Source organism: Miniopterus natalensis, chromosome X, assembly GCF_054644295.1.
Source record: "Miniopterus natalensis isolate mMinNat1 chromosome X, mMinNat1.hap1, whole genome shotgun sequence".
Classification (NCBI taxonomy): Eukaryota; Metazoa; Chordata; class Mammalia; order Chiroptera; family Miniopteridae; genus Miniopterus; species Miniopterus natalensis.
The window spans coordinates 28882759-28897402 of record NC_142103.1 but is presented as its reverse complement, the minus strand read 5'-3'; the positions used below and the strand labels follow the sequence as shown (position 1 = coordinate 28897402).

At 45.2% G+C, this 14644-nt stretch overlaps 1 protein-coding gene across 1 annotated transcript in view; it reads left to right on the top strand.

Moving 5' to 3' along the window:
- DRP2 (dystrophin related protein 2) overlaps positions 1-13765 on the top strand; it is a 39315-nt gene extending 25550 nt beyond the window's left edge. Inside the window, exons 11-23 of the mRNA XM_016195700.2 lie at positions 20-94; positions 1018-1219; positions 1463-1548; positions 3709-3866; positions 4187-4353; positions 5940-6051; positions 7299-7435; positions 7751-7816; positions 8069-8134; positions 9009-9152; positions 10897-11134; positions 12303-12423; positions 12743-13765. Of these exons, the coding sequence (XP_016051186.1) occupies positions 20-94; positions 1018-1219; positions 1463-1548; positions 3709-3866; positions 4187-4353; positions 5940-6051; positions 7299-7435; positions 7751-7816; positions 8069-8134; positions 9009-9152; positions 10897-11134; positions 12303-12423; positions 12743-12867 (1697 nt within the window). The 3' untranslated portion in view covers positions 12868-13765. The remainder of the gene's footprint in view (positions 1-19; positions 95-1017; positions 1220-1462; positions 1549-3708; positions 3867-4186; positions 4354-5939; positions 6052-7298; positions 7436-7750; positions 7817-8068; positions 8135-9008; positions 9153-10896; positions 11135-12302; positions 12424-12742) is intronic.
- Positions 13766-14644: the final 879 nt, after the last annotated feature.

The window sequence follows — 14644 nt, the reverse complement described above, 5'->3', positions numbered from 1 at the left end:
CTCTTTACATTATTTTCAGCTGATCTGAACAACATTAAGTTCTCAGCCTACCGCACTGCCATGAAGCTACGCAGAGTCCAGAAGGCACTGCGCTGTAAGTCTCCCATCACACTTCCCTTATGGCCTTCCTCCCACTCTTTCTTTTCCTCATCTGTTGACTGTTTCCCACATTCATCCCACCTTGGGCAGGATTGTTGATTGGCTTGGTGGGAACTTTACAAAGACTGGGATATGCTGGCTGTGGGCACCTGCTCTTTCCAGGGCCCTTCTATTCTCCCGAAACCCCAGACTTGTTTCCAAATTAATGCACAGCTATCCTCTTCCTTGTCCCTTCTTCCCTGTCCAACATGGATAATCAAGCAACTGTTTTATGGAAGGAAGTATCCTAGCTAATGATTTGGAGCCACTAGTGGCTTATGTTCTTTTGCTGTCTAGGGGTTATTGGATATAACAGATCTGTTGAAACATATGCCAGTGGTTAGGGGACAACATGGCTGTAGATATAATGTGCTTTCTGGCCTTTCTCAGAGACACTGTTAGTCTTTCTGGCTTGTCTCACTAGGCTGCTTCCAACATTGGGGGTAATTATAAACTCCTCCTGAAGTATGTCACACTTACTCAGGCACACCTGAGCCTTCATAACTGGTGACTACCTTCTCAGAACAAGGTCTCTGAACAAACGTATTTGCAGTTGAAGTATGTGTAAAGACAGAGAAATTTAAAATAGGATTTGTCCAACAAAGGAGGTGAGTTCACTCCCATCTCACCATCTTCTTGAAGATGTCAAAGAACATATGGGTATAGAAACATTTTAGGTTAAATTTAGGGGGCCTTTTGCTGCTGCTTTCCCCTTCCTTGGGATGAGTGTCTTGGTAAAGGGCAAGTTTGTATCATACTTACAAATGGTTTCTCTGGAGATTGAGTCAAATTTGGTGAGGCTGGTGGCCTTACCTCCTTGTCTAGCCCCTAGGATTCCTCTTTTGACTATATTTTCTCCTTCTCTCTTTTCTTTCTTAGTGGACCTGGTAACTTTAACCACAGCTTTGGAGATCTTTAATGAGCATGATCTTCAGGCCAGTGAGCAGGTGATGGACGTGGTGGAGGTCATTCACTGCCTGACTGCCTTATATGAACGGCTGGAGGAGGAAAGAGGCATCCTTGTCAACGTGCCACTCTGTGTGGACATGAGCCTCAACTGGCTCCTTAATGTTTTTGATAGGTAAGGGCTTGGAGCCCTAACAGCCTCCAGGATGAAATTCAATGGGGTATCTGTAGTGAGCCTGGTGGGAAGAGGTTGATCCCATGGTGGACTTGGACCCAACTCAGCTTGGAGCATGGTTGGCACAGAGCACTGCTAAGGTCAACTCTGTGAAGGAAATGACTGCCAAGATGTTAACCCTGTACATATATTCATGTTCTCTGTACATATATTCATGTTCTCAGTCTCTTCTTTTAAACCTAGTGGTCGCAGTGGAAAGATGCGGGCATTGTCTTTTAAGACCGGCATTGCATGCCTGTGTGGCACGGAAGTGAAGGAAAAACTGGAGTGTGAGTACAACTCCAAAGACTGAAAGTGGAGTAAGGTGGAGGGAGAGGTGTGGTGGGAGGAGGGAAGGGTATAAGATAAGCAGAAGGTAGGTCTTCTGACTCAGCAGAAGGCTACTCAGGCTACCTTGTGATACTTCCTGGTCTAGGCTATTGTGAAGAACCCACAATAGCCAAAGGCCAAGATGGGTTTAAGGCCTGTTTTTGTGTTTGTTTGTTTTTAATATGCTTTTATTTATTTCAGAGAGAGGAAGGGAGAGGGAGAGAGAAATAGAAACATCAATGATAGGAGTCATTAATCGGCTGCCTCCCGCACACCCCCTGACTGGGGATGGAGCCTGCAACCTAGGCGTGTGCCCTGACCTGGAATCTAACCTTGACCTCCAGGTCTGAAAGTGGAGTAGAGTGGAGGGAGAGGTGTGGTGGGAGGAGGGAAGGGTATAAGGCCTCCAGGTCCATGGGTTGATGCTCAGCCACTGAACCATGCTGACTGGGCTTTAAGGCCTGTTTTTATTCCCAGTGTTACTCCAATAAGTTTGGTTTCTTCTAATCTGATGTAATTACTTTACCAGGATCTGAGTTAGCATCCTGGGGTACCCAGAGCCCAGACTTTTTAGTTCTACTTCCCCACGGCCTATCGGGTTTAGCCCTCTCTAGCATGGAGCTCAAGTCATACCACACATTCTACGGGAGATTTCCCATGTGATTACATGGGCAGGGTGCAATAATTCCCCATTACTGGGCAGTGTACAGTATATAATTCTGTAGTTTTTAACATCTTTGGTGTATCACCTCTCTTTGCTTTCCCCTCCATCCTTCATCTTTTGTACAGTACTTTGTACCATTCTACAGTAGTATCCTTAATTGTCAGGTGCTTAACATGTGTTAACCACTGTGCTAAATGTGGTGAGTACTAGGTTCATTTTGACATAGTCCCTGCCTCAAGTGGTTTACAGTACAGAGGAAGAGACAGTACACAGAAAGCAGTTTTTACAGTGTTAGACTATCAGAATGGCAAAGGATATGTACTATATCAGATCACAGAAGAGAAATGACAGCTGCCTAGGAAAACTTTACAAGGAAGGAAACATTTCAGAGCATGTTTATAGCTATAATATTATTTATTTCTCCCAACATTCCTTTGAGATAGGGTGGGCAATGATTATTTCTCTTCAATTTACAAGTAGGGAAACTGCAGCAAGAGGTTCATGACTTACCTAAGGTTCTACAAGCTAGTCAGTAATGGATCCATTACTAAAACCCAGGACCTCTGTCTTCCATGTTTTTGTGTTTTCTAACCCTTAGGTGACATATGAAGCAGACAGACAAGAAACTCTAGAGGAGGTTTTCTAAGGTTAGGGTGGGGTGAAAGAGTTCCCACAAGGGCAGATATAGCTCATATTCAAATATAAGTATCACAGTCCATTCCACAATCACTTAGAAATCATTCTTAGATGATCAAATGCTTTTAATTATCCCCTCTTTTTTTTTTTTTTAAATATATCTTTATTGATTTGAGAGAGAGGAAAGGAGAGGGAGAGAGAGAGATAGAAACATCAATGATGAGAGAGTCATTGATCAAACCCACAACTGGGCATGTGCCCTGACCGGGAATCGAGCCCCGATAGCCTGGATCCTAGGTCGACGCTCAACCGCTGAGCCACGCCCGGCCGGGCTATCCCCTCTTTTTGGATTACCCATGCCAGTGTTTCTTTCCATTTATGTGGATAATTGAAAGGATACTATAGTATCAGACTACATAAGCTAGGATGGGACAGGGTAGACTAGCTGTGGCTCATGTTCAGGCACCCCTGAGCCCCATACCCCCTCATCTTGCTTCTTGAGAATCTGCCCAATGTTATATCTGTGTCTGGCACTGCTTTCACACATACCTTGCTCTCTGTCTTCATCTCTCTATCATCTCTTTCTAATGTCCTTTCTTTTGAATCTGTCTCAGTTTTTCTCTTTGAACCCAGATAATGCTCTTTTTAGAACTCTTGGGCTTCTAGAAGGTCAGGGATGGACCTCTAGGTGTTCCAGTTTCAAAAGTCATTAGCTAAGTCTATGTGCTCTTTCCCTGTCTTCTTTTTCTGCTCTCTCCTTGTTCCATTTTCTGGCCATTCCTGCATCGGGGTTGGTTATGACTTATGGTGGGGCCAGCAGACCTCTTCAGCCAAGTAGCCAACTCAGGCAGCCAGTGTGACCAACGCCACCTTGGTGTCCTGCTCCATGAGGCCATTCAGGTGCCCCGTCAGCTGGGGGAAGTGGCAGCCTTTGGGGGCAGCAATGTGGAGCCCAGTGTCCGTAGTTGCTTCCGTTTTGTGAGTATGGAACTGGGGAGGGTGGAAGGGAGGGATGATGGGAAAAAGGGTGGGAAGAAGGGAGGGAAGACTAAGAGCTAGTCTTTTGATATGAACTACTCAGATATAAGGGAGTTTGTTGGGATGGAACAACTGGGTTTTTAAGGCCAGAGTCCTGCCACAAAGGGTGCCAGTTCTACTAGAACAGGACAGAGGTAGACACCTCTGGAGAATAGGCCAACCCAGGCCTTGCTAGTTCTCCTGCTCCTCTGAGGGCTATCATTCTAGGGACAAGACACTTTGGGCCTCAGTCATTGCCATTGGGCTTTTTGTTTCTCTAGAGCACTGGGAAGCCAGTTATTGAAGCTTCACAGTTCTTGGAATGGGTCAACTTGGAGCCCCAATCCATGGTGTGGCTGGCTGTTCTGCATCGGGTTACCATTGCTGAGCAAGTGAAGCATCAGACCAAGTGTTCTATCTGTAGGCAGTGCCCCATCAAGGGCTTCAGGTAGGGGAAACAATACCTGGTGGAATGATAATAATTGTAAATAGGCCAAGTTGCAAATAAATCGCATATTACAAAAAATGTATTGCATAATTACATAATAAGAGCTAATCTATTGTACATTGTTATACTTTGTTGTAATTCTTTCTATTGCAGAATGTTTAACTTTTCAAAAATTGGAAATATTTTCTTTTGTTTTAGTTATATTATGAAATATTCCAGACCCACAAAAATGTATAGAGAAGCCAAAGGGTGTGGGTGAGGGAACAGCACAGAAAGTGAAGTAATTTGCTTGTGGTTTCCCAGGGAACATTAGGTAGAACTCATAAGCCCCAGCATCCTGACATAAGAACATCTATGTACTAAATGGTATGCTGGCAAATGGTTCACAACCAACTCTCCAGAAAGCCAGAAAGAAACCTAATTTGTAGCATTTGCTAATTTCCATGATGTAAATACTCCCACTGTGGCTGATGTCTGGCTACCCACAGGAGGTTGGGGAGAGATGTGCAGTTGCACAGTATTTATAGTATTTCCACCATGCAGATCCAATAGACATAAACAACCTCATGAATTCTGAGTATTTATTACTTCAGTGTTTAATATTATTTACTTAATTGTGAGTTTATATAATTTATTGTTTAAATAATGGCTGTATTTAACAACCAGCTTGGAAAATCCCTGAAATATTAACATTTGGCTCTTGTGAGCTGTTGTGATCCAGCTCCAGCATCCCACAGTTCATACCCACCACCAAGCTTAAGAAATAAAACATTATTACAATACATTTGAAGTTCCCCTGATTACATTCCCACTCTCCTCCCACAAAGGTAGCCACTATCTGGAAATTGGCTTTCGTCATACAATGCTCAATTTTTTAACTTTTTAAAACACTAACAAACACTCTCTTCACAACCATCCTGTGTGTTTTTTTATAAGCAAATCAGCAAAGAGGTGGAATGTGACTTGCCAAAGTTCACACAGCTGGTTAGTGTAGATCCCAGACCAGATGTTAGATCTTCTGACTTCTTTAAGTCTAAGCATTTCACCATTCTGTATCCTACTAGGTCTGGGCAGCTCAGCCAGGCTTTGGAACTGAATCTGAAGGGCTAGTCTATATTGGGTAATAACAGAGTTATTATTAAAAAAAACTTTTGGAAATAACTTTTAGTCAACTTACCCAGGGCTGGTAGAATAAGTGGCCTTCATATTGGAAGAATAAGTTCTCTAACGTAGGTGGTGGTACTTGTGAGGCTGGACCCTTTGGGGAGATCCTTGTTTAGAAAACTATTTGCTATCGTGAGTGATTTATACCTGCACCCCCTTCCTTTCAAATAAGATGGTGAGACAATGCTATTTCCCACACTTCCTAGGAGTCTAAGCCTGTGATTTCATGGAGACTTATGTTCTCTAGAATAAAGCTAATCATTTAGTACGGACTCAGCCACTGCTATGTATAAGAGGTAGATCACATTATGGCTTCATGCCCCATGCCCCATGATGTGTGTGTATATTTGGATGTTAGTGGAATAGAGAGATCACTGTAGTCCATTGGATCCTCTGTCCTACAACCTCTCCTCTCCCCCAAGGTACCGGAGTCTGAAACAATTTAACGTGGACATCTGCCAGACCTGCTTCTTGACAGGCAGGGCCAGCAAAGGCAACAAGCTGCACTACCCCATCATGGAGTATTACACCCCGGTATGGAACCTCAGGGCCAAGCAGGAGGGGGAGACAGCTCTCAGATTCTGGGCCCTTGATCTACTTGGCCAAGCACTAGCTAACTATTCTGCTCTCCTCTGGGGCATACTCCCAACAGTCCTGATGATTCACCAGTTTGGGGGATTCAGGCCTCTGTTCTTTCAGCAGAGCTTCTCCTTCATCAGGGCCGCAGCTGGGTACGGGAGCCTAGGACACTTTCAGGCATTTAAAAGGCACTCACTGTTTTCCTTCAGAGAGAATTTTCAGGAAACAATAAAGAGTAATACAATTCTGGGCAACAAGCCTTCTGTTGCTCACTTTAGTTTTTCCTGCCTAGTTTTCTATATTGCTCCTGTCACCTGATCTTCACCTGCTACTTTGTCATTGCTTCCATCCCTCTAGTCAATACAAAAGTTTGTCCTCAAATTAATTGCTCAGTCTCTTGAGGGGGGAAGGGGTATGTTCTTTACCTGGGTCCCCAACTCACTTGGTTTTCATTGAAAACCGTGCCCTTCATAGCTACCTGAGCCCAGATTGGTCAGCATCCTTGAACCCCAGCCACACAGTTTCTCCTCTGCTGTCCTCAGGATCCACAGCTCCAGACTTAGCTGCCTGAGCTGACTCTGCTCTCTTAACTCCTTTATCCTGTTCTGTCCCACAGATACCCCCAAAGCCCAGTTCCCCCCACTGCTATCTCCCACCGTATTTCCTCATTTTTCAACCTGTTTCCCTACAACCCATCTCTCCAAGCTGTAATCTCCAAATTCTGTTGGCACGGAAACATATGCAACCCAGTGGGAGCAGGGACCTTGCTCTTTATTTTTGTTTTATTACTTTAAAGTAAACATAAAAGTCATACACAACAAACTAGCTCAAGATGACAGACTGGTAATCTTCTATCTCCTGCTCATCTATGTCCCTAGAATTTATATAAATCATATTTTTAAAGTTAACAAATATATGCTCATTATAAAAGATTCTAATTATATAGAGGTGTTTAAAGTATAAAATGAAAGTCCTCCTCTCTCTTCAGCCTGGTCCCCACCACTCCGGTCCAAATTCTCAGAGACAACCAGTGTTCACAGTTTGGCATGTGTCCTTCTAGACCTTTTACTAGGAGTGGGATGTGGTAGGCATGAACAAAAGTGGAGGACCAGTCACATTCCCTGCTCTAGGGGAGCAGCCACACCTACCGCATCATATCCGAAAACCTTTAAGGTGAGTCCCTCTACCCTGTTTCCCCTCAGACCACATCCAGTGAGAACATGAGGGACTTTGCCACAACCTTAAAGAACAAATTCCGATCAAAGCATTACTTCAGCAAACACCCTCAGCGAGGTTATCTGCCTGTGCAATCAGTGCTGGAGTCTGACTACAGTGAAACGTGAGTACCAGTGGCTGGGCAGGAGCTGTGGGCAGCCTCACTGAGTTTGGGTATATGAAGGGGCTGAGTGCCATGTGGGCTAGGGGAGTGTTCCAGAGCAAACCCAACTAGTGACAGGGCAGTTCAACTTGAGCCTGTCTAGGAATCTGGCCTGAGAACTAGACCCTGTAAATCCAGTCTCTGTATCCTGTTCCCATAAACTCTTGCCTATCTCACTAATTTGGTTGGGGCAGGGGGGCAAGGAAGGTGTTGGTGAAGAAACAGGCTGCCCAGCTGCCCAGTCTTTGGTCCTCTGAGTCTGCTGCTTTCTTCTAGGCCGGCTTCTTCCCCGAGGTTGCCACATGCTGACACACACTCCCGCATTGAGCATTTCGCCAGCAGGTACCACCAGGTTTGGGGGACAGGGATTGTACGGAGTCTCATGGGGAAGGGGTTTTCAACTGGGGCAAAGAGAAAGGAGTTAGGGCCAGGGGAACGTTCACAGTGGGGTATGTGGCAGCCAACAAGGCCCAACACTTAGGTGTGGTTGGGACAGCCCCCAAAGCTGATCATTCTATTGTGGGATTAGAGTCCTTGAGATGAAAGCAGGCCCCACATCCTGTTTTCCATTCTGTTCCTGCTCTTTTTCCCCAGGCTTGCTGAGATGGAAAATCAAAATTGCTCCTTCTTTAATGACAGCCTGTCCCCAGATGACAGCATGTGAGTTTTCACAGCTGCTTCTTTTCCAGAAATAACTATCTCTCTTTAAGACCCTCTGCCACCATTTATTTGGGAAGGGTATATCCTCAAGGGAGGTGGTATGGGAGTTAGGTCATTGATATCCTAAGGAAGGCTGCTTTCTGGGCACAGAGTTTAGTAAGAGAAACAGTCTGCTCTCTATCAACTGAGTGGGGGGAATGAATGATGCACTACTTCCCTGCCATCTGCCCAGATCCTTTTCTGTTGCAAGATCCCATTCTTCTGTGCCCAGCTTTGAGGGAAGAAGAATATGCTCTCACCTAACTTTGCAGAAATGAGCCATTAAATTATGTTCAGGATGCCAAAGCCCCAGATAGTGCCACAGCAACCCTGGGAGACACCAGGGATGTGACCGAAGTGTGGCCAGAGAGACTCCTTGGTGTTAAAGCCCCAAGAACGGACCCTTCATCTCTAGGGAGGTATCTGGCCTGCTCAGAAGGCCTGGGAGCTGCTAGCTACATGGATCAATCTGGCCCTGACCAGGACTCAGGCAGACAGTGATGCCCCTGGGGATGGGGAAGTGAAGGGAAGGTGGGGTAGAAGAATAGCACAAACTGGGAATCATTTCCCAGGGGACTTTAAGTAGAACCCAGAAGTCCCAGCATACTGAAAACACTCTCTCCTAGTATACACTCAACCATGACCTCTGCCACCTTTGAATACTTTCATTCTTCTTAAGCCTAAATACATAGCCTTTCCCTCTCTGTATGACTTAGAAGTGAATCTTCCAGCATGCATCTCCTGAGGCCTGAGCTGGGAACTGGTAACTCATGCCCTGAGCTGTTTCTTGGTTCAATGCCTGGCCATTTCTTTTTCTCTCCCCACACCCATGCAGAGACGAGGACCAGTACCTGCTGCGGCACTCCAGCCCCATTACAGACCGGGAGCCAGGCTTTGGACAGCAGGCTCCGTGCAGCATGGCTACAGAAAGCAAAGGGCAGCTAGAGAAGATTCTGGCCCACTTAGAGGATGAGAACCGGTGGGTGTGGCGATGGCACAGATCCATGTGGGTTCTAGAGTCAGACATCTTGCAAGTCCTGGCACTTCCACATCCTAGCTATATGGCCTCAAACAAGTTATATTCTGTGATCTTCCATTTCCTCATCTGTAAAATGGGGATGCTGGTAATAGTAGCTCTCTCTTAGAGGCACTTGGGAAGATCAAATGATCAGGCATATAATGTGTTAACCAGTGCCATGCTTAGAGTAAGTATTCAAAAAATGATAGCTATTCTAGCAATTATTTGAATCCCTTTAACTCAACCCAAATATTTTTAAGTACCCACTAAATGCAAGCAGAAAGAATGCAAACCCAGAGAATACAGAATAGTATACATGTCTCTGCCCTCAAGGAATTTTCAGGGTTGGAATAGGAAGAGATACTTAGTACTTAGTTAAAGTAATATAAGAAGAAGAAGGTGGCACTGCATAGCATATTTGAGGACTCGAAAAGCAAAGGTGAAGAAGATGACAGGAATGGCATTGATTCCATAAAGTACTGATGGCAACCAGGGCCTGAGGAGGGTCCAAGCCACTTTGGGGGCATGCAATAGAATCCATAGTACCTCTCAGAACAGTGCTTTGCAAACAGTAGTGAACATACAAATCACTTGGGAAGCTCAGTAAGATGCAGATTTTGATTCACAGGTCTGGGTTGGGGCCTGAGTTCTTATATTTCTAACCAGCTCCCAGGATGTGCCCATGCCATGGGCCCACAGACTATACTTGTATTAGCAAGTCCTTAGAACAGGACCAGTCTGCCAGGTGTTTGTTACTAGTTCAAAATAAGATAAATAAAGAAATAAAGAGTAAATTTTTAGAAACTTAGAGTAATTTGACATTGCCGTGACATCCCAGCACATAATTAGTGTACTTGTCTTCATTGAATAGGGTATAGACCAGTTTGGCTCTTGTTGAACTTGTGCAGCAAGTCATGTGTGGTGTGAGCTTTGTACTAGCCATGTACATTCAGACCACATATTAGTCCACAATGGATTGAAAAATCCCCCTGGTATTTCACTATGGATAGTTCTTTTAAAATTTTTCCAATTAAAGTTGGCAAAATATTATATTAGTTTCAGATATACAGCATCGTGATTAGAAATTTATGTAACTTACAAAGTGATCACCCTGATAAGTCTTCACTATGGATAGTTTGAGAAGCACTGCATTAGAGCAGCAGTGGGCAGGCCCTGGGAAACAATGGGGAGAGAGTAATTCTCTTGGAAAAAAAAGTAACATCCCCAAAGTAGACCATCTCTTTGGAATCTGTTCTCTTGATGACTCAACATGGGTGTTCAAAGTAGGCCAAAGAGGAGGGTAGATGACAGAGAGACAAGATGGGTGATATTTTGTTTATGTTATGTTTTCTAAATATTTAAAAATGGATTAGGTGAATCAGTGGCCCTAATGCCTCATATTTTTTTGCAGACTGTGTTTCTGCCTGATTTTAAGGGCAGAATTAATCCCCAAAGCAGCACATTAAAACCCTGAGACATTTGTTATGTGAAATGTCAGCTCTCTCTGCTCTGAGGCCCAAGGATGGCAGAGTAAATGACATATGTGCTAGAGAGGAAGTGTATATGGCCATTCAAGCAAGAACAAGGCTGGGATAGGGGTGAGGATGGAACAGCCAAGGGATTGCTCACACCTAGATATGAGGGTCATTTGGCACAGTCAGAACCTCATTAGGGCCATAGGTCTTGGCTTCTTTGTCCTTGGCAGGATTCTCCAGGGAGAACTGAGGCGCCTGAAGTGGCAGCATGAGGAGGCTGCTGAGGCACCCACCCTGGCTGAGGGCTCTACTGAGGTGGCACAGGACCACCAAAATGAGGAGCTTCTGGCTGAGGCCCGGATCCTTCGGCAGCACAAGAGCCGCCTGGAGACACGCATGCAGATCCTTGAAGACCACAACAAGCAGCTAGAGTCCCAGCTGCAGCGCTTAAGGGACCTGCTCCTGCAGGTGAGGCTGAAGCCAGGGGAAAGGCCAGAGCAGCCCCTACAGGGGGTAGAAATGGGGATCAGGGAGTAGATAAGTGACAACATGGAGTAAAGAAGGAGCTTCTTGGCCATGGCTATTAGATGACCTTCAGAAGAGAACTGGGCTGTCAATTGGGGAAGGGGGCCCTTCCCCCTTCTTTCAAAGGGCCTGGTATGTCGCATTGCTTGGCCAATTCTCTTCCATCTAGCTTTCACTCCATCCTTGTGTGTCACTTTCAAACCACTGTGGTACCTGGGGCAGAGGGAGAACTTCTGAGAGCTCACTTCCCTATAACTCATTTGAACCCGGCATTGAAAGAACAAAGTTCAAAGAATCATCCAAAACTGATTTTGCTCTTATGTTTGCCGGAAAGGAGCAAGTTTGGAAATGCTTGGCAAAAGAAAAGTTTTTTCTGTGAAGGAAGCTTTTATTACTTTTTGTCCCTTTCTTCTTTGAGAGATAGTGTATATGATATAGTATAGCTCTGGAGTCAGACCACCTTGTGTTTGAATGTGGCTCTGCCAATTAGTGACTGAGGGGTGTTAGGAAAGCTACTTAGCTTCACTAATTCCCAGTACCCTCATCTGTCAAACAGGGATAATAATATACAAACTTCATGGAATTGTGGTGAACATAAAATGAGATAATGCATTTAAATAATTTAGCACAATGCCAGGAATATAGTAAACACTTGATAAATGTTACCTATTGTCATTATATGTACCAAGTTATACCACTCCCTGCCTCTTTCCCAGACCCTCCCAGGGGTGGCTTCTAGATGCCTGGTCGTCTCTAACATATATGTTATGAACTGAGATCAGGTGTGAAACTCTACATTTCTAGAGAGAATTGGGTTCTGAACAACTTAATTATAGCTGACATAACAGCAAGAGACCTTTAGGTACAATGTCATTCTTATAAGAACTGGGAGACTTTGACAAATGTTGTTGAAGGAGGAAGGTAATTGGTAATTGAATATTTTAAGAAGTTTCCTCAAGGGGGAGCACTGTTTGGGGCACTACCAAAGTTTCTTGAAGTCCAAGGCCAAAGGGATGGGCATGAAGTCTCTAAGGTCCCTTCTAAGCTCAGGATCTGTCAAAGTAAGATCAGAAAGGCAAAGCCACTTAAGTCATGTGTTACCTCTTACTAGCCACCCACAGAATCAGATGGCAATGGCTCTGCAGGCTCGTCCTTAGCTTCCTCTCCACAGCAGTCAGAAGGCAGTCACCCCCAGGAGAAGGGACAGACTACTCCAGACACTGAGGCTGCAGGTGAGTTCTCCCAGCCCCTCCCAGCCCCTTCCTCCATGCTTTGTCTGCTCCAGACCTCCTGCCTACAGTTCTGCTAGGGCTGTGTCTGGTTTCTCCTCATGGCTTTGAGCTTAACATCAGGGATGATTGGTTTATTGACTGATTCATTCATTTGTCTATTCTACACATGTATATTGAGCACCTGCCATCTACTACACATTGCGCCAGTAAGACACAAATGCTATGGATTTGCCCCTCAGCTGGTGGTGTCCTACCTCAGGTTCTTGGCCTCATCAAGGAATATCTAGTTCCCTTTCCAAATTTCTCTTTCCCAACACAGATGATGTGGGGTCAAAGAGCCAAGATGTCAGCCTATGCTTGGAGGACATTATGGAGAAGCTTCGCCATGCCTTCCCCAGTGTGCGAAGCTCTGATGTGACTGCCAACACACTGCTGGCCTCTTGATGGAGCCATATCCCCATACTGTAGTCTGCAGTTCCCTCGTGGTTCTGTCAAAACCTTCCCTCAGTCTTCATCCAACCTTTCCAGTACCCACCGGCCCCACATTTCTCAGCCAGAGTTATTTGGGCTCTGGGCAGGAGCAGAGATCTGGTGGTATGTGAGGTGGGTGTGTGGGGGCCGGGGAAGGGAGAGGCATAATTCCTCTGACTCTAGAAATGTGCCCTTTAATTCTCAAGTTTGAGACTGGTCCTTTAAGTACGCTTCTGTTGCAGCCCAGGCAAATAGCACTTGGAGGCCACTTAGATGGGAAGTAGAGAAGCTGCCTTTCAGAGCTAAGCAGTGCTTGCTGGTTCCTTTCCTTCTCCATGGAATTATGGAGATTGGGAAGCCTAATGACCCTAAGGTCCCAGCATTATGAATCCACAGGAGTTAGCCCTACTTTCTGGCCCAACTGAGGGAGGTAAAAGGGTATCCCCGAGATACCCCATCTCCAGCAGAGTGCCCCTGGAAAAAAATCTGGGCAACATGTATCATATTACTTCAGCTCGAGGGCATATATCTCTAGCCATCCTGATGTTACCTAAATGTTGTTTCCTCCTCAAACATCTTTAGTTCTTCTGCTTCAGTTGCTGGAAGACCTTCCTCAAAGGGGGAACAGTTCATTCTGGGTCTTACTTCCATCTTATATTTGGAAACATTAAAGAAATATGTATGAGCTTAGGTTCTCTTACCCCCCCCCCCCATCCTCCTTTTTCCTGAAGGCCTCAGCATCTTGAGAGACCAGTTCAGTTACTTTGGAAGTCCAGCTGAAGCCACCCTTGGCTCTTCTGAGTCTGCCCTCACAACCCTGGGGGAGGAACAGCAGCTTACTCAGCAAGGGGGTCTTGCTCTCCTTGGGTGAGGAAGAGGAAGCCACCCGCTAGCCTGGAAGAGTGTGACTGCCCAACACCCTTTCTTCTTTTAGACTGAACCTGATGAGGTGGCTGATTGTCCCCAGCTAATCCTAAGGCAGATGCAATAAGCCACCCTGAATAGTGGCCCATTCCTAGGAGTCACTGACTGCTTTCCATCCGAGCAACAGCACGGCCTTCCTTTGCATAAAATTATTCTCTCTAACTCTGGAAGTTGAACCCAAACCTCAAAGTGAACTAACTCTTCCTAGGCAATGTATACCATGATCCCTTTATCCAGAAACTGTTCAGGGTAGATAGCAGGGCCGGGGGCAGTGAGCTTGGGAACTTTGAACAGAGTCAGAGCCCACTTAGGCAGCTTTCTTTCAAAAAGAGCTTTATAACCTAGAGCCCTGAAATTGACTTCATTTGCCTAAGTTTATATACATACATATCCCACATATCTACTGTATATCAGTACTCCCCTGGCCTCACTCACACATTAAATTCTAATACCTCTTGAAGTGTTAATGTTCTGCCTTGCTCCTTGTTAACCTAAGCCTCTGGTTGAACAGATAGATACATCTTGGCTGCTCCCCTAGGATGTCTCTCCATTCATGTTTGGGTTGAGCTATCTTCAGGACCAAAGCAACAGAAGCCTGCGGCCACAGAGGAATGTAACAGGAAAAGTCACTCTCTTCTCTTTACTCACTCCAAATCTTGTTCCCTTGAGACCTGGGCCTTGGATGAATTTTCCTGGCCTCCTCTAAATAATACTTCAGGTACCAAAATAGAGCAAATCCAAGCTTTACCTACCCCATGCAGACAAGAAGTAACAAAAAGGCTGTTTTAACAAATAGTCTTTGTCAGGGTAAGACACAGAGTACATC